The 20,001-nt window shown below is 41.2% G+C and overlaps 1 protein-coding gene across 1 annotated transcript in view; it reads right to left on the minus strand.

Moving 5' to 3' along the window:
• SUCLA2 (succinate-CoA ligase ADP-forming subunit beta) overlaps positions 1–20,001 on the minus strand; it is a 105,497-nt gene that overhangs the window by 8,633 nt on the left and 76,863 nt on the right. The window contains exons 7-9 of the mRNA XM_075591152.1: positions 10,872–11,033; positions 8,096–8,238; positions 661–781 (exon numbers count right to left, since the gene is read on the minus strand). Of these exons, the coding sequence (XP_075447267.1) occupies positions 661–781; positions 8,096–8,238; positions 10,872–11,033 (426 nt within the window). The remainder of the gene's footprint in view (positions 1–660; positions 782–8,095; positions 8,239–10,871; positions 11,034–20,001) is intronic.

A 20,001-nucleotide genomic window follows, 5' to 3' on the forward strand; every position in this document is an offset into this window, starting at 1 on the left:
TTAAATCAAAACCATTCATTTCTACGGAGGAAATGCCAGTCATCTTTTGCTACCCCAAAACATTTGCATGTGCCAAGCAGTCATTTTAAAGAGTAACACCAGTATACTGTACCAAGATATTGTAATTACCGTAACAAGTTAAACAAAAGTGGAGAAGATTGCACCATTAGGCAGAGGTATAGATTAAGTTACGCTTCTTCTACAATTCAGTTTTAATTTGCAGTGAGCTCAGACTTTAAAGACGATCCGTACGAGATTTTGAGAGCTCATCGGCCAACTAAATTTACGTGTATGAAAAGCTTGTACAGTACTGTATGTGGGTTAAGTAAAAAGTTATATTTCTATTGGTAAACAAGTCAAGAATCAGTTGCTTCATTGCTAAACCAAATAACACAAATAGGCATTCGAAATATTCACAACAAGAGCGTGAACTACAGTATGGTGCTACAATGAGATTTTATAAAGCACACCTTTTTCTTGCAGTGCAAATCCATGAGAACCGCTTATAATAAACTTCTAGGTTTCAACATGCATTTTATATTATTATATATTGTAAAAGAAACAAGCTACTTTTACAAAAATGCACGTAAACCAGTTTCACAAAACCATAGCAAGAAGGTTAAGATTAGATTAGGTATGTACAGATGTATGATGATGTACCTTGCAAACGGACAACGATAGGTATCCTTAGTTCCAGGTCCTTCACAGCCATTAGGATACCTTGAGCAATTACATCACATCTCATGATGCCACCAAAAATATTCACCAGAATAGCAAGGACCTGCACAGAAAAGTAGTACTGTTAGACGGCATATGCTGTCACAGCACTTGATCTGCTGCCCTTTTATACTGCACATAGGTGTTACATAAATATTTCCCCTTTTTGCCTCCAACTTCTTCATGTTCCAGCTCAAAAAGTTTCAGAACAACAAGTGCATTTTATGTAAAATAAATAAAAAACATTTTTTACAAGTCATGAGGGGGAAAAAAAATCATGCCAAAGGAAAATCAAGGTACGTTTTTATTATTTATCTTTTGACAAAATATTCATATTCTGGGGGGTGGGAGACGATAACAAAATATTACATGCACGATATTATACAGTTTACACTGACCGATTACATTTATCATCTATACTGGCTTTTCGGACATTTGTTTTTCTTAAGGAAACCGGAAAATTATTAAAATATAGTTTACATGAGTTTTCCTTGAGAAAACAACTATAAAAAGGTTAAAATATATATTTTTTTTATTTAAATGTCGTATTTCAGCAATTAATAAGCATGGAACATTATAGCTTAATTATAGCCATAAAGTAAATAGATGGCCGGGATGCGTCTTAATTTTTATTTTTAAGTATCCCAATTATAGTCTATTGTGGTACAGCACAAGTTTCCCCACTCATTATGGTTGCTGGCAAAGCGCCTTTTATGTTATATTTGCAACATTACTACGCAAGCAATTCATGTCTATTGGGTAAATGAAATAACGTAACTCTCGTTCTTTCTTTTGTTAAATGGCGCAGTAGTTAATCGTTTGCCCAGATCTCGTTTACACATTGCTTTACTGATAGGCTAAACTGGTGCTGTACATAGCAAATGTAACATTGTAACGTAAAGAAAGGACAACGTTGATTTTTCTTTAAGAATGAACATAGAAAGGAACTTAGATGTAATAAGTAAGCTCCCCATGAGTTAATGCAGTAAAGGAACAACTTAAATAATGATCATGGAGAAACTCGCAAGCTTATTAGAAGACAAACACACCAGGTTCTTGAGGGTCCTGGGAACCGTGACTGACCCACTGTACATCGAGCAGAACAGATACTATTTTTTAAATGAAACGCGAGTCTAAAAAGTTGCAATCTGTATGTTTCAGACTATTGTCCAACATACATTTAATGGGTATTATGGAACGCACCACAGTCATCCATACCTGGATACTTTCCCTCCCACACCTTTTTGTTATTCTGCACTCCCTTCATACATCCAACAAAAGCAGTACAATGCGTTGGAATAATAATAAAAATAAAAGAATGAACATGCTGCATTGTATATTAATGGGGAGTATGTTCATACATGTCAGGTTCTCTGAAGCTAAAGTATTGTATCTCTAACATAAGGACACTTGCCTAGAATGCCATTTACATTTTCAATGTTTTCTACCCTCTATCCCATAGAAGTGACCGAAAGGAGATTCCTCGCAGAGATACACTCTTGGTATTAACAGAGGCAATCCACTCAGCTTAAAAAAAAAATTTGGGATGGGGTTTTAATGTACTGTATGCAGCTTTTGATTACCTTTATTAAAAACGAATTACCTAAGCGAACGATCGACTCCTTCTATGGTCGATCAACAGGATCCGTCTTCCCAGGGTTCACCAAATGGCTGTTTCAAATCAATCGTTTCAAATCAATCGTTCAGTGAGTGCAACTCAGCAGCTTCAATTTATTCTTATATTACTAAGGTAACATTATGTATTGTTACAGTTTGCAGCTTAAACTGCTGGGAATATTGGCAACAAATAAGCAGAAATAGGAAAGGGTTGTATATATATTGCACTGCTGAGAAAGGGTTTAAAACCCTCTAGCCTATAAAAATTAAAGGCTTATCAGAATATTAAAATTCATTAAAAATGGTATTAAAGCAGCCGTTTTGTTAATTTTGTTTTTTAATTATATTTCCCCCCCTTTAATATGTGTATCAATACAATCCACACAATGATATGTAATTAGCCAAGTTGCCGATCGGCGAAGATTTGGCTCGGGGGTTCACAAAATGGCTGTCAGTGCAGCAGAAGAGGACTAAATATGCAAAGTTCTGTGGGAAGATCATGTGACCAGGCTGTCAATAGATACAATTGGTGCATTGCTTGAGAGGGCAGGGATCAAAAAGGGATGTGCCAGAGCCTGTTTCAGAAGAGGATGGGGATGTGACTCTGTAAATGGTTGCTATAGAAACCAAAAATACTTGTTACATAATACATTAAAACAATTTGTTTTTAGTTTAATGATACAAGTATTTTCTCATAGTACAGAACTGATTTATTTAAAAAATACACATGTAGGATATTGCTTGGTCTGCCGCTATAAGAGTTGAATTATTATTATTTTTAAAGATAGTAAGCATTATGTAATATTACAGAACTGATTTATTTTTAATACAAATACACATTTAGGATATTGCTTGGATTGCTCCTTTAAAGGGACTTGAAGAACACTCAAAAGGGAGTGGGGTTTGCAACTATAATTGATTGGACACCTTCTGTAACTGCTAAGGAATAAACTCTTAATGTAATTATAGAAGCAACATGAGCTGCTACTGTTATGCGGAAAGCATAATGTCACACGGGCAGGTAAAAGAAAACCATCATTATCAGATGCTCAGAAATTTGAGTCAAATCCAAATCGGGATTACATTTTGGAGTTCTGATGTATTGAGTTCCAACTGTTTCTATGAGAAGATAATCATTTACATTAGAAAACAATTTCAGCAAAAAAATGAAACTTTTTCATCCTCCAAACAAGATAATTAATAAAACATGATCCGATTAAAAATAAAAATAATAAACAATATATATATATATATATATATATATATATATATATATATATATATATATATATATATATATATATATATAAAATTATAATTAATTATATATATATATATATATATATATAGATATATATACCAAAAAGCTGTGTTTAAAACAGCATGCATTGGCTTGAGGATTGGCTTGTGTAATACGAGCTTGAGACAAAATGTGGCACTGAGTGCTCATTTGCATGTCAATTCCCAGAATCCCTTGCTGCAGTGGAAGCGCTGTATGCTGGGTGACAATGGGGAAAGACAGGGTTGCAGACCTGTCTAAGACATGCAAATGAACATACAGTAATATTTACAGTAGATATATATATATATATATATATGTATATATATACCGAAAAGAAAACAGCGCGGCTCTGATCCCCTGAGGAAGTCGCATATCGCGACAAAACGCATAGGGAAGGAGCTAGTATTGGACGTATTAATTTATTCATCATTTGAGAACATTTCGAGTTTACTAGTAACTCGATCGCTTTTGGAGCCGGTACTTGGTTTTACACCACGGTTGTTGCAGGAAGTCTGACTGTTGTGTCAGCATCCCGTTACATTGGAGGACACACTCTCGCGAGATCTATTACAGGGGGAGATCAGGTGCGCGCGCACCCACCTGGCATCCACGGCAGGAGTGTGCTGGACACCAACTCATCATTTCTCCACGGAGGCTCCACCGGGTGATTACGAAAGACTTTATACTTCTGTCTTTATTTTATTTGCACATTGTAAGTGTCCGTGATTCACTTGCACAACATTTTTATTATTAAATTACAATATTACGCTAAGGGAGCCGCGCTGTTTTCTTTTCGTTCTGCAGATTGAGAGGAAGGTGGTTTATCCTGAAGACTGGCAGCGACACCCAGTAGCTGTTTAAAGACACTTTTATTTTTATTTTTATCCATTCACTTATCTCTTGGGGCTTTTTTCCCTTCACCTCCACCACCCTTTTCCCACATCCACCCTCCCCTTCCCTCCCACTTGTTTGTGTTGTATGTTTAATTATGGTTCACTTTTAGCAATCACATTTTTAGATATTGGTGTACTCCTTTGTGTGTATTTACTACCACTGTGTAATTATCACCCCTTTGATTTTGTTGTTCCAGCTAGCGCAGCACTGCCCCCCTTTTCTTTGTTTTATATATATATATATATATATATATATATATATATATACAAACAAATTGGAGTAGCGCCTTAGTATACCTGATTTAGATATAATTAGGTTGTGTCCAACAGATTAAAATATCAAGCTATTTGACCAAAGAATCCTCAAAGGGCGAATTTGTGAATAAAACAACTGTCCTACAATAAATTGTAAACTGGAATGTATATGACATAATAAAATTATAATAAATCACATCAATAACTATTAATAAAGAAAGTAATACATAAATGAAAAATAAAAAATATAAAATAAAAAATGTATAGAAACCAGATGACAACTTAAAGTCCACAAATGTACTTAGTCCACTGGAGACTTGCAGCCCGATTGTAAGGATCACCAAATCCCAAAGATATCTGCAAAAAAACAAAAGAAAAACAGGCGCACTCCAAGTGTAATAAAGTATAAAAAGGTTTATATAGGACTGTAAAATATAAAAAACGCACTCACAAACAGAGTATGCCACTTCTCTTGTGTCCGTTGATACAGCAGGATGTGTTGGTGCTTCAGGAACCGGGTGATGTTAGAATCAGTGTCTCGGTCAGAGACTCCCTCCGGCTACACCTCCTTCAGCTTCCACTGCTCACCAGCAGACAACCGCAATACCGGAACGACGGCAGTCCCATGCAAATTAGCAGCAGCCTCAGAATGAGCTCTCCGTTCGTGTAAAATAAAGTCAGCCACAAACTCGCCACTTTGGCAAACGCCCTACGCGTTTCGTCACTGAAGACTTCGTCAGGGGGTATTCATTGGTCAATGGGATGTCCTTTATACCCATTCAGTTGTTGTGATTGGCCAGTGTAAGTAACGGGCGAGTACTTCCACTTACACAAAATTAACCCTGTTTCATTGCTGGACAATATTATCAGTTAAACTCCTAGAACACTAGAGCCTATTACGAACATATTGATTATTAACATATTCTAGACAGTAAATAGAGATAAGCAGATACAATATGAACAATATACAGATGTTAAACAGGGTTAATTTTGTGTAAGTGGAAGTACTCGCCCATTACTTACACTGGCCAATCACAACAACTGAATGGGTATAAAGGACATCCCATTGACCAATGAATTTCCCCCGACGAAGTCTTCAGTGACGAAACGCGTAGGGCGTTTCCCAAAGTGGCGAGTTTGTGGCTGACTTTATTTTACACGAACGGAGAGCTCATTCTGAGGCTGCTGCTAATTTGCATGGGACTGCCGTCGTTCCGGTATTGCGGTTGTCTGCTGGTGAGCAGTGGAAGCTGAAGGAGGTGTAGCCGGAGGCAGTCTCTGACCGAGACACTGATTCTAACATCACCCGGTTCCTGAAGCACCAACACATCCTGCTGTATCAACGAACACACCAGAGGTGGCACCAACGGGACGTTCTGGCGTGGATCCCCTGCAGCTCTCAGGCGATTGAGTATATCTCATGCATGCTTTTAATTTTACTCTGTTTGTGAGTGCGTTTTTTATATTTTACAGTCCTATATAAACCTTTTTATACTTTATTACAGTGGAGTGCGCCTGTTTTTTTTTTTTTTTTGCGCACACAATATATATATATATATATATATATATATATATACACACACACACACACACACACACACACACACACACACACACACACACACACACACACACACACACACACACATATATATTGCAAGATTTCAATACTTCTAAACTGCAGATTTGTAGGTGAAAAATTTCACAAAATAAATGTACTGTATGTGTTCATAGACAGTGGAGCTTTTATTAAGCTTCTGAGCAACCACCCCGATTTGACCGATTTAGATTTACTGTAGCATTTTTGATGTTCTTAAAAGCTAAGTTACTGATGATGAATTACATGTTGAACGTAATTATCTATGCATTTTTTTAACCTTTTTTTTTAGATGACATCAACCAATAACATCCATAAGAAATATTAATAATAATACTGTACATTTAGAGGGGGAAAAAGGCGTTAATCATCAATTGGTTATTTAAACCAGCGGTGCGCAAACTGGGGACGCGAGACTGAGTGCGGGGGTGCAGGGTTACAGAGGCTCCCCGCGCGCTTCCCAAAGGCACTTAGATTAAGTGCCGGGGGAGCAGCAGGGCCTCTGTAAACCTAACTTACCTTGGCTCCGGCGGCTTCTCACACGGGTCGCCATGGCAACGCAGCGTCAAATGACACCGCAAGGTCATGTGACGTTACGTTGCTATGCCAACTTGACTTCATGACGCTGGAGCCGACGCCGGAGCGGGGGTAAGGGGGGGCGCGGAGGTGAGGGGACTGCCGGCAGAGGGGCGCAGGGAAAATAGTTGATATAATCATCTTGTTATTGCAGAAACATTGACTGTTGTAGTTAAAGGATAATGGTCACAAAGTATTCGCTAACCCCTATGTTTTGATGTGCCGATTGGCAGTGAAGTAATAGCAAAATGTGTCCGATTTTATCATTTCCATTTATTTATTTTTACTCGCAGTTAATAAAATACCTTTTTAATTGGAATGTCACTTTCAATAATACATTGACATGTAAATGTCTCCTTTTTTGGCTACATTTAATAACTTAATACATTATGTCCTGGAAATTTAGACACGTAACGAGTTGAAAATAAACCTTTAATCAGTCACCTACATTTCCTTAGTCATTTTGACTTACTTACATTTGTATAGCTCTCCCTCATTTACAAATGTGCTTTGCAAAAGCTCTCATAGTAACACATAAAACACACGGGAATTAGTCTGTATAAAATCCAAAGCCCGTTCTTACATGTGAAACAGAAACTGGATTATGTATATTTCTACAAAAACATAGGTCAACGAGTAGTAATTTTCTGCAGACTCAATACTACTGAAGTAATACCATAGACAAGTCTCGGAGAAACACATGGTGCCCAATTACCGTGCTCTAGGGGAATTGCTTCAAGCTGCATCAAGCTGGATCAAATCTAGGATGAAAGATGACTGACATCGCCCAGCGGAACATAATTCTACTGTATTATACCCAAGACGACAAAATACCTAAACTGCAGGATTTCTGTACATTTAAAAGCACACCAACAATAAAAGCTACAGTAATATTCACTATCTAAAAGGATTTGCTTGCATTCTGACATTAAGTCGCTGATAATTATGAACAGAAAATGTGTCAAATAATACACACTGTAGAATGAATCATTGCAAAGTAAATAGTTTTTATTTTATTTATTTGAAATCATGTTTTGGCATGTCAGCATTTAATTTTTTTTTTAATTAGAGTAAGATTGTACACCAAATTGGTACTCTGTCAAAATAGAAAACTACTGGACTATCTCACTGTGAACTGTAATAATTAATGTACAGTACCTTTTTATCAGAGGTAATGAGCCTGAAGGCTTCTGTTACTTGGTGAACTGTAGCACCGCCTCCAACATCTAAGAAGTTTGCTGGTGTTCCCCCATGAAGCTTTATTATATCCATTGTTGCCATGGCCAAGCCAGCCCCATTCACTGCAAAGAAATGGGAAATTTCTCATTTCTGAGAGCATCACGTATTCATACGCACTACATACCAATAAAATACAACTTTGCACACTCTCATATACAAGATACCAACGCTCCACTGATAACACTGTTTAGTTTTGGTGGAATGATGCAAGTTTTACCCAAAATGCATCAGGTACAGATCAGGTACTCAGGCGCCGCAGTCGAAAAAGCATAAAAGTCTGTGGTGCCAGAGACATGGTTTACCGTGGTCGTGCTGTGGGAAATCCATGCTTCCCTATAAGAATCCCCACAGTGTTAATCCTCCAGCAACGGACCAGCTACGTGACTGCAGCTTGTTCTGGTGCCAGAGACAGCCTCTCTTGCTACATCTGTACATGTGACTGAGCAGCAGGCGGCTCAAATGTAAAACAGGTTACAGTTCTGGAATTAATATTCATTACCAGTTTGTCTAATAAGACCAGTCCATGTAAACCAACACGGGAGCACTTTTGCTTTTAGTGAAAGGATTTATCTATAAGATTCATAAAATCAATGGTTAAAGGCGTATAATGCAAATATTTGTGGGACCGTGTGAATAACCAGTATCGGTTTCAAACATAGGGTCTCTACCATAAGAATATTGTTCTATGAATAGCGCAAAAAAATAAAAGTCCTATTCATGGCTGAAAATGTATAAGCTTTTTTTGGGGAGGGAGGAGGGGGGGAGTTTGAATCAACTGTTTTTAATTTTCTTTTGCTGAATCAGATTTTGTTAAAAAAAAAAAATATGTAATAACTGTTGTAGACGTTTAAATGGCGTTGTTTACGGTGTATTGACAGTAAAGTATGTTCGCTTTCAGAGGTGCAAGTGATGGATTTTCTCCAGAACGTAACCTGTTGCTTTAAAGTAATTCAAGACAGTCATATATTTACTAAACAATGCTGTGCCATAATACACCATCCAGTGATAGATGAAGTCTAACAACATACCACTGCTTAGTAAATATGTGACTAACTAATGTTACTGAATGTTAAGTTCGGTATTACACGAGAATCGTTCAAGAAAGAACAAATTGGTGGATTACTACAACACCTAAAACTGATATGACGGTACAAGGCTTTAAGATTAACAAACAGCAGATATTGTATTTGTATCTCGGTGGAATACTGTAGATGCATAAGCTCTAATTTCAGCTGGTGAATGGAGATATTGAAGGAATGAAGAGTTATTGACATTACAGAAAGATTACAAACATTCTGAATAGGTCAGCCAATTTTAACTGTAATAAAAAGTTTATGTTTATTGAACAGGGAATTAAAATGGAACCTCGAAAACGTTGAAAATAGTTAATTGGTCTAACTAAGTAAAGTTTTGTGAAAAGGGAAAGCATCATCTTAAAGGAATTGGCGCCTCTCTCCTTTCATATTAGAAATGACTCTCTTACACAACACATTCTATCCCTAAGCCAACCTTTTAAGTAGGATTTGGTATAGTAACTCAAAACTCCAGATAGTATCAAGTCGGTGAATTGCATCTTGTTTTTAGGAAGCATGAATCTATATAATCAATCTTCTCAAACAAAGAGATTAAGATTTAAAGGTGAGCAGAAAAGAAAGTAAAAAATACCCATTTTAGCCTTTACTACAACCTGCCAAAGTACATGCCATCACATCTCATATCTTTCTGATTTAGTTAGTGATGGAAAAGATCATTAAAATCTTTTTATAAAGTAAACCATCCCTATAGCCTGCACTCATGGCTATTGTCCTATACCCAGTCACTCCTACCACCCATTGTTGTCAAGCATTGCCATCTGTAGCACTTCTTCCCTCACCTGCTGTCTCCGTAAGTCTCCCATTATACCACTTAGATTGTAAGCTCTTCGGGGCAGGGTTTCCCTTTCCCTTTGTCTGATTTTGCTGCGCTTATTGTATTATAATGCCTTGTACTGTATTCTTTGTGAAGCGCCGAGTACACTTTTGGCGCTATATAAATAAAGATATACATACATACATGCTATGACAAGTGGATATGAGAAAATACATCTGGTGGGTGAATGGATGAGGGGTTGGGAAATAATTGTGGAATGATCAATGTGCACGATAAGAAAAAAGGGAACCAGTAACCCTAGGACAGATTAAAACCAGACATCATAGCGTGAAAAATTGGGCAGACCAGTCTGACCAAATGACCACTAGCAACAATAAACTTCTTGGATTCGGCATGGAGCAGATTAAAACTCATGCTTCAAATAAAGTCATTTAAAAGATACATCCCATATTCCTTATTAGCAACATCTATAAGGTTAGCAATTAAGTAAAAGAACTCTGCTATGTAACACTACCTACAGATTTTAATCGTGATTCCATAATTTAAATTATATTTCATATCTTTACATGTAGGTCCATAAACATAACTCTCTCCCCAAAGGAAGTAATGATCTGGGTGCCTAATGACAAAAGTGTTTTTTCTTGTACACAAGAGTATGAAGATTAAAACCTTGTAACCAATTTTCTGCATTTGTGCTGCCATGGACACAGTTGGATAAACAGCAGATAGCAGGTCATTAGATGGAAAAAGAAGTCCAACAAAAACGAGAATTCCCATACAAACCATACAAGTGGAGCGGGATGCTAAACACAAGACAGTTACTTACCAAGACATCCAATGTTGCCATCCAGACCTATGTAGTTGAGGTCAGCAGTCGCTGCCTGTCTATCTCGCTCATCTTCCTGTGACCAATCTCGCAGATTAAAAACCTCTTTTTGACGATACTCTGCATTGGAGTCAAAACTTATCTTTGCATCCATGCACATCACTAGGGAAATAAGCAAATAGTGTTCAAATAGCTGAAGTTTAAATTTCAAAAGATGAAAGCTTTTCATAAACGAAAAGTTTGTTTTTGGATACGATTTTCCATTTGATCTGCTGCTATAGTCTCTACAGTAATATATAATTGCATATCAGATAGTTGTTACTGGTGTGTGCAGAGTATACTGTATCTGAATAAAATATAGGACCTGCATATTTCAATAGTTCAAGACTCAGCTTTCTCACATTTTAAGCTCGTCTGGAACTGTTACATACGCCCACAGTCATTATCTCGAACTGTCTATGAAATGTCTGTAAAATTGAATGGATAACCTCTGTTCATTTAATATAACCATGTACTGTCATCATAACTCTGTGCCCAGGACATACTTGAAAATGAGAGGCAACTCGCAATGTATTACTTCCTGGTAAAACATTTTATAAATATTTATTTATTTATTTTTTAAATGTACATCACAAAAATAAATGTAAACCATTAATGATCATAACTTACAATGAAAATTCATTCTTTTGAATTAAAAACAATCCTCAATTAAGCAGTTACATTGAAAACATTGGCTGGGTAATACAACTCCGGAATTATTATTTTTTCCTATTTGCTTTAAAATGAAAAGCAATAGATTGCCAGATCCAATATTTACATATACTGTATTTGCACACAAAAAAATTACATAACGTATATTTGTCAAACTAAATTTGAATGAACGGTTCTGGAAGTTTACACCATCTAGAATGCTGAAAATTGATTTGAATCTAGTGTGATATTTTTCAAAATTGAATGTTCAATGCATCTGAGATTCATTTGTAATCCCTCTGGCTTCGACCAATTGTGAAATAGCACAAACCTATCCTTTCCATTGCTGCTACGAGCCAAAGAATCAAATGCTCACACTTCTAACAACGAATCTCAATACACATCAGTGACACATCCCAGTGCAATTGATGGCAACAGATGAAGGGAGGGGGGGCGAGAGAGGATGAAGGGAGGGAGGGCGAGAGAATGAAGGGAGGGCGAGAGAATGAAGGGAGGGAGGGCGAGAGAATGAAGGGAGGGAGGGCGAGAGAATGAAGGGAGGGGGCGAGAGAGGAGGAGGGGGGTGAGAGCATAAGGGAAGAGAGGATGAGGAGGGGTGCAACAGTCTTGGAATTTGTGGGAGGAACATTAAGATTAGTATTGCTCGCCATGTACAGTATGACTGCAGGTAATTTATTTATAAATGATCTGACCATTATGTCATTTGTTCTAAATGTCACTCCACGCATGCACCAATTTGCACTATTTCATATTCTATTTCCTAAAAAACAATCCTTGGTAGGGCGCTCCCTCCCAAGACTCCTCTCCGGATTTTTTTTTGTTGGTGCAAATTGGTGAATACTTGGGAGTGAAATTTAGAAAAAAATGACGTAACATCAGGTCATTTATAAATAACATGGCTTGGGCCGAGTTAGGTTCCGGTGCCCCGGGTTCCGTTCAGGTTCTCTGTGTTTGGGCGGTTAGGTGAGAGTGAACCGGTTGCTAAAATTTCTGAATACCACCACTGCACTATTCCATATCCCGAGAGACATTCGTTGGTAAAAAACAAAGCAGCGAGTTAAACCAGCTGGTGGATAGCTCCTCAGTCACAGCACATTTTTAATATCTACTCCCCACACCTGTCGCTAATCAGCCTCGTGGACACTCCCCCTGGCTTCCATTACATGCTAATCATTTCCCTTTCCTGGTTGCCAGATCAATGTGCTTTTGCCTTTGCATCCAGCCTTGCTACCAGAGCATCTATCCATCGGACTTGCCTGTTGCCCGATCTTCTGCCTGTGACCTGGGCGCCGACGCTGTCTGGAGACTCGGGGGAGAGGCTTGTGGAGTCTAAGGGCGAAAATCCTGTCCATGCTACATATCTATGGGCGTTTGCATAACCAGGAGCTTCTCCTTTCCCAGGGATCTATAATCTATTCAGTGCCTGTATTGGGAGAATCACGTCCCAAAATCGCATCCGTGAGACGCACGCCACACAGACAGGCAGATCACAGGGGAAGCAGAGAGTCTACTTATCCTGCAGCCGAGATCCAGTTGTGAGATCTAAATGCCTGTTAAATTCTTTTACCATGTGAGTGCATTGTATTTTACTTACTCCACATAAATGTTCGCATACAGTCTGCACTATGTCCGGTTTTCTTTTGGTTACATAAGGTACCCGAGGGCATATTGAGGGTTAAATCCACCATAACGGCAGCTGACAAAAGATACTATTACGTGTACTTATTCCATCTCACACTTGTGAGTATTCTACCTATAGACTTTAAGAAAACATCTTCACTTCTTATTTCAACAGTATTGCACCATCAGAATATATTTTTTCTATGTTCACATGTTTGCGCTTCCCAACGATCAACACTTCATCTACTTCACACGGGACTGAGAGAGAGATCCCACCACCGGGTCACAGCAGCATTCATCATATGTGTTTGTATACTAACTGTTGTTTTTCACCATTGCACTGATTTTTGTTGCACATAGATAATTTGAGCGCCACTATTGATAATTTCACTTTTCACTTGTGACCTGGGCCTGACTTTACCCCAGCCTGCCTGACTACATTGATGCTTTCTGCTTGCCCCGGTCTGTTCAGGTGATCACTCAGTCACTGATGAATGAACGGAAGAAGAGACCTCCAACGTTCCTATTCCTTTAAGATAGTGTTGAGCAGAATGCAACTTCCCCTACAAGAATGAGGAAGCACAATGCAAGAACCACTGACATAGTAGCCGTCAAACAGCACCCAATGGGTCAATGCAAAAAAATAAGTGTCAACAAATCATGATTTTTTTTATACTTTTTACTGTACATACATACGTGTGTGTGCACATATACATACATACATACATATACACATATACACACACACGTCAAGTACACTAGGTTAATGGACAAATGTTACCTTCATGAGCTTTCTCTTTTAGTTGAAGCACTTATTTTAGATACTAACAGACAATCTTTTTCAAGCTGGTCTTCTAAGTGACTTAACCGTATGAAGTGTGCTGAGGGACGAGTTTACTTCTACTTCCCCCATTGTTTGGATGACATTGAGAAATCAACAGAGTACAATTTAACTAGTTCTGATGTAAGCACATTTGCGATGAAGCGTGATGGCTTTTTTATCCATCTGTATGCTTAGCCGAGAAAAGCGACATGATTTCGGGAGCACTGACTGCCCTCGGCAAGACCTCTGTCAGGATTTGACGTGTGAAAGGAAATAGTAAAAAGTCACAACAGGTAAACATTCTCTTTGTTGGGGATAGAAGAGGAAGGGACACATCTGTTGAAGAAGATTGTAATGACAGTTAACTGAGGAATTGAGGTTTGGCTACATAAAAAAAAAACAAGTAACAAATGCCAATTATTCCCTTCATAAACTTTCAGTGCAAGAACATTCTGCAACATAGTCCTTTTAGCACTGAACTGGTTAAAAACAGGACATGTAAAGAAACACGTCAATGTATCACGCACGTTATTATAAGGTGAAAAGTTCGGTCTCTAAGATATTTCTTTACCTGAATGGCTAGAAGGACTAGTCAGTGCTCTGACACAGCGCCATATTTTTAATGGGTGTGAATCTACTATATATTTCTCAAACAGTCATATGTTTCTATGTCTGTATGTGTCTCCCTGTGTCCCTCCGTGTGTCCCTAGCGGCAATCCCATTGGACCTTGGGCTAGGCCAATGAGATTGCTCCCTTGGCCCGCCCGCCCCTGCACACCTCTCATTGGCCTGAAGGCGGAGTGACGGGCCAAAGGAGAGACACACACACACACTCACACACAGTCACTCACTCACTCTCCTCGGATCTGCGCCAGTCCCACTCTCCACCACCTCTCACTCCCGTCGTGTGTGTGCCCCCCTCACCGCAAACCCCCCGCCCCCCCTCACCGCAAAACCCCCGCCCCCCCTCAACGCAAACCCCCCGCCCCCCCTCAACGCAAAAATCACCGCAAACCCCTCGCCCCCCCTTATCGCAAACCCCCCGCCCCCCCTTACCGCAAAACCCCCCTCACCGCAAACCCCCCCTCACCGCAATACCGCGGCCGGGAGCACCGGGTGGCGCAAGGAGGTAACCTCCCCCCCCCACAACCCCTCCCCTCCACACAACCCCCCACACACACAACCCCCCCACACACACAACCCCCCCCCACACACAACCCCCCCCCCCCACACACACAACCCCCCCCACACACACACAACCCCCCCACACACACACACAACCCCCCCACACACACACACAACCCCCCCACACACACACACAACCCCCCCCCCCCACACACAACCCCCCCCCCCTGCGGCCGGGAGCACCGGCTGGCGCAAGGAGGTACACACACACACACTGACTGGCTGACACACACTGAATGGCGCACGCACACACACCCTGACTGACGCACGCACACACACTCACTGGCGCACACACAAGCACTGACTGACTGCCACGCACACACACACAACCCATTACTGACGCACACACACACACACAGAGTGACTGACGTGCACACACACACACCGGCTGGCTGCCACGCGCACGCACACACCCCATGACTGACGCACGCACACACCCCATGACTGACGCATACACACACCCCCTGACTGACGCAACCACACACCCCTGACTGACGCACGCACGCACACCCTGACTGACGCACGCACACCCTGACTGACGCAACCACACACCCCTGACTGACGCACGCACACCCTGACTGACGCACGCACGCACACCCTGACTGACGCACGCACGCAAACCCTGACGGGCGCGCGCACGCAAACCCTGACGGGCGCGCGCACGCAAACCCTGACGGGCGCGCGCACGCAAACCCTGACGGGCGCGCGCACGCAAACCCTGACGGGCGCGCGCACACAAACCCTGACGGGCGCGCGCACACAAACCCTGACAGGCGCGCGCACACAAACCCTGACAGGCGCGCGCACACAAACCCTGACAGGCGCGCGCGCACAAACCCTGACAGGCACGCACGCACAAACCCTGACAGGCGCGCACACACACCCAGACTGACGCGCGCACACACACCCAGACTGACGCGCGCACACACACCCAGACTGACGCGCACACACACCCAGACTGACGCGCGCACACAACCCCTGACAGCCGCACGCACACACACCCTGACTCACGCGCGCACACACACACACACACACACTGACTCGCGCACACACACACACTGACTGGCACACACACACACACACACACACACACACACACTGACTGACTGACACACACACACTGACGCACGCAAACACTGACTGACGCACACACTGACTGAGGCACACACACACACTGACTGCCTGACACACACTGAATGGCGCCCGCGCGCACACACTGACTGACGCGCGTACACACACCCTGACTAACGCACACACCTGAGACACACATACTGACTGACGCACACACATACTGACTGACGCACACACACACACACACACACACACACACACACACACACACACACACACACACACACACCGACTGCCTGCCACGCGCACGCACACACCCCATGACTGATGCACGCACACACCCCATGACTGACGCACGCACACACCCCCTGACTGACGCACGCACACACCCCCTGACTGACGCACGCACACACCCCCTGACTGACGCACGCACACACACCCTGACTGACGCACGCACACACACCCTGACTGACGCACGCGCACACACCGACTGACGCACGCGCACACACCCTGACTGACGCACGCGCACACACCCTGACTGACGCACGCGCCCTGACTGACGCACGCGCACGCACCCTGACTGACGCACGCACACGCACCCTGACTGACGCACGCACACGCACCCTGACTGACGCACACACACACTGACACACACACACTGACACACACTGACTGACGCGCACACGCACACACACACTGACTGAGGCACACACGCACGCACACACTGTGTGTGTGTGTGTGTGTGTGCGTCACTCAGTCTGTGTGTGTTTGTGTTTCTGCGTCAGACTCACTGACGCGCGCACACACACACACACACACACACACACAATGACTGACGCACTCACACTGCATGAAGCTGTAAAGGGGGACAAACAGAGCTGTAAAGGAGGGAGGGGGGGGGGACTGGATTTATGTGAATGGGGGACAAACAGAGAGAGGGGGAAGGAGAGAGGAGACAGAGAGGAGCGGGAACATTACATCCCGGGCAACGCCGGGTCTCTCAGCTAGTTTTGAAATAAAGTGCAATATTGTACTTCACAGCATTGTTACATCGATATCAATATTTGCCTCCAGGTGACATTTCACACATCATTGCACCAAGTTATTTTGCACTTTAGAAAAAAAACCTTAAAAAAAAAAAAAAACATGCTGCAATACAAAGACATCCTTAGTATAATTGCATTCTACAGTACACTGCCCAGGGTCTATTCTACTTGGAAAAGCAATATACAAAGATACATTATGGGGCCTCTTCAAAACACACTAACCCCACACGTCTGCCTCAAACACCTCAAACATTCTTCAACTTTCAAGACAAAAAAAAACCAAAAAACTGTAGCACGGAGAAGGATTTACTTGTGGGTTATTACTGTTAATTGTAGGACATTTTCTCTTTAGTAAAGAAATTCTAGAAGACTGGAAGTATATAGGAATACTCCGCCTTCTTAAACATATTCCGTGTAGATAATTCCAGGGAAAACACTGGCACTGCTTTAATTTAATCCACCAAACCCGCTCAGAGATCACATGCTGTTATTTTTAAACTGTTCAAAAAAGGTTTCGTTTTTTATTTTTATTCGGAAACCGATGTGGAACAATTGGAGTTACATGTTGTCCAGTATATTCTGAGATCCTGTCTTCAGAGAACTGCATCAACTGTTTCCATGCACCTATTTGGAGAATAGAAAGGAGCACTGACGCCAAAAAAAAAAAAGTATACTGTGATGGGTGCTAGAAAAAACTGAAGGATTTCAGGTAAAACTAGTCGAGGAGCATGCAGCATTTTTGCAATACTTATTAACAGATCGACGTGTCGTTGAGGACATTTCTCAAGATGCAAAGTAGAGTTAGCGCTTTATATTCACTAAAACACAGCACAAGTAAAAGCAGTGACACTGCTAAATATCAACCAATTACCCAGAATACCCTGTACGTATTGTTTCTATATAGTTCTATAGTTCTAGTTTATTTTTAGAAGAAAGGTGAATGATCGATGCAGCAGCCGCTCCGAAATACTGGAGGAGGTTTTTCTATTTTTGTCTGTCCTGAGTGTCTTCATTTTTAATGTAACCTTAATAAAGCTTCAATTTTAAGTTTTACCTGGCGAGTCCCAGTATTTCGGAGCAGCTGCTGCATCGATCATTCACCTTTCTTCTGTTACTCTGGATCGTGCTCACGCTGGGGAGTGACGTCACTTACCTTGGACACAGTGACACGAGGAGAGAGAGAGTGAGAGCAACGGGCAACGTAGGACGGCTTCATCGGGAGTATTTACAACTCCACGCTGATCCTTGTCATTCTGCACTTTGTTACATGGACATTGCTTTGTCTCAATTTAGTAGCAGTCAACTCTCCAATACTCTCTCCCTTTTATGCTTCTCCACCTCCATTATGTTCATTACTGGCATATGCTAATAGGTATATTGCCTTTGAGCTTTTCAGACGGTTTCCTCATCTCTAGTTTATTTTTAGCTTACACTTTGGTTTCTATTTCCAAATCACCTATTTCTCTTGGAGTTGCATTCATACCTATGGTTTATTTCCCCTCTATTCTATTTTGTGTCTTTTATACAATATCGAGTATACACTCCTCAACTTTCGTATTGTCTGTAGTTGGGGGCCGTGCTATTAGGGGACCTAGCAATTGTTTTGGCGTCAGTCTCTTTTCCCTCCTAGAGTATTATGGGTAATTGGGTGGTACTGTATATTTAGCAGTGTCACTGCTTTTACTTTGTATTTTAAGAAAAGTCCACAACTTGGGGCCAAAACAATGATCTGTAAACACTACAACCATTAGGAGACCTGTTTGGCATAGATTAAAGATTACTTTTTGAAAGCGTAGGTACTAATGTTTACTTGGAAGTGCCAGTGTTTTTCCCAGAGATGTTTACTATTTATTTTTATAGTTAGAAATTTGACTCCCTCAAACATGCAATTTAATTTAATTGGTATAGTTGGGAAACTTACAAAAGTATTACTATCGAAGCCAGTAGCTGAAACCGTGATCGGATAAATAAAATGGTGACATAATAGCCAATTAAAGATTGTAATGATGTAGCACATCTACAGCAAAATTGTGTTGAATGTGATATTCTGTCTTATTTATAACAATGTGGATGTATGTGATAAGGTTACTTAAGTCAATAGTGTGTGTGTGTGTGTGTGTGTGTGTGTGTGTGTGTGTGTGTGTGTGTGTGTGTGTGTGTGTGTGTGTGTGTGTGTGTGTGTGTGTTCATTGTTTAAATCTAGTATCACAACTTGTCATCCCCAAATCACAGGTACATATGAAAGTAGTGATGAAAAGTCAAACCGCACTCATGCTTCCTAAAAAGGATCTTGAAGAAGATCTGCTCTCCCCTCTTGCTGCTGCTTTGGTGTGAAGGCACCCCTCCTTCACCGATAGCCGCCGTGGGAAGACTCCAACGCCGGATAGTAATGCAAAAAAAGCACAGAAGCGCACCAAGGGTCAAGGTACATGTAATATACAAATAAAATAGTAACAAGTAAAAACTTACATATAAAATAATATAAGTCCAGTAGAGGCCGTGCACAGGTATCCAGTTCAGTTGTATGGTAGGCGCAGGGGGTAAATGCTGAGACTCACAAATCAGTCCCGTGCGCTGGGACCAACTGGCTCTGCAGAACTCAGATGTCACTGAGTTGTCAGATTTGTGTGTTAACATATTAGGGCAAATCTTGCATCTGGCGCATCTATGGATG

This window comes from Ascaphus truei, chromosome 3 (genome assembly GCF_040206685.1).
Source record: "Ascaphus truei isolate aAscTru1 chromosome 3, aAscTru1.hap1, whole genome shotgun sequence".
NCBI lineage: Eukaryota > Metazoa > Chordata > Amphibia > Anura > Ascaphidae > Ascaphus > Ascaphus truei.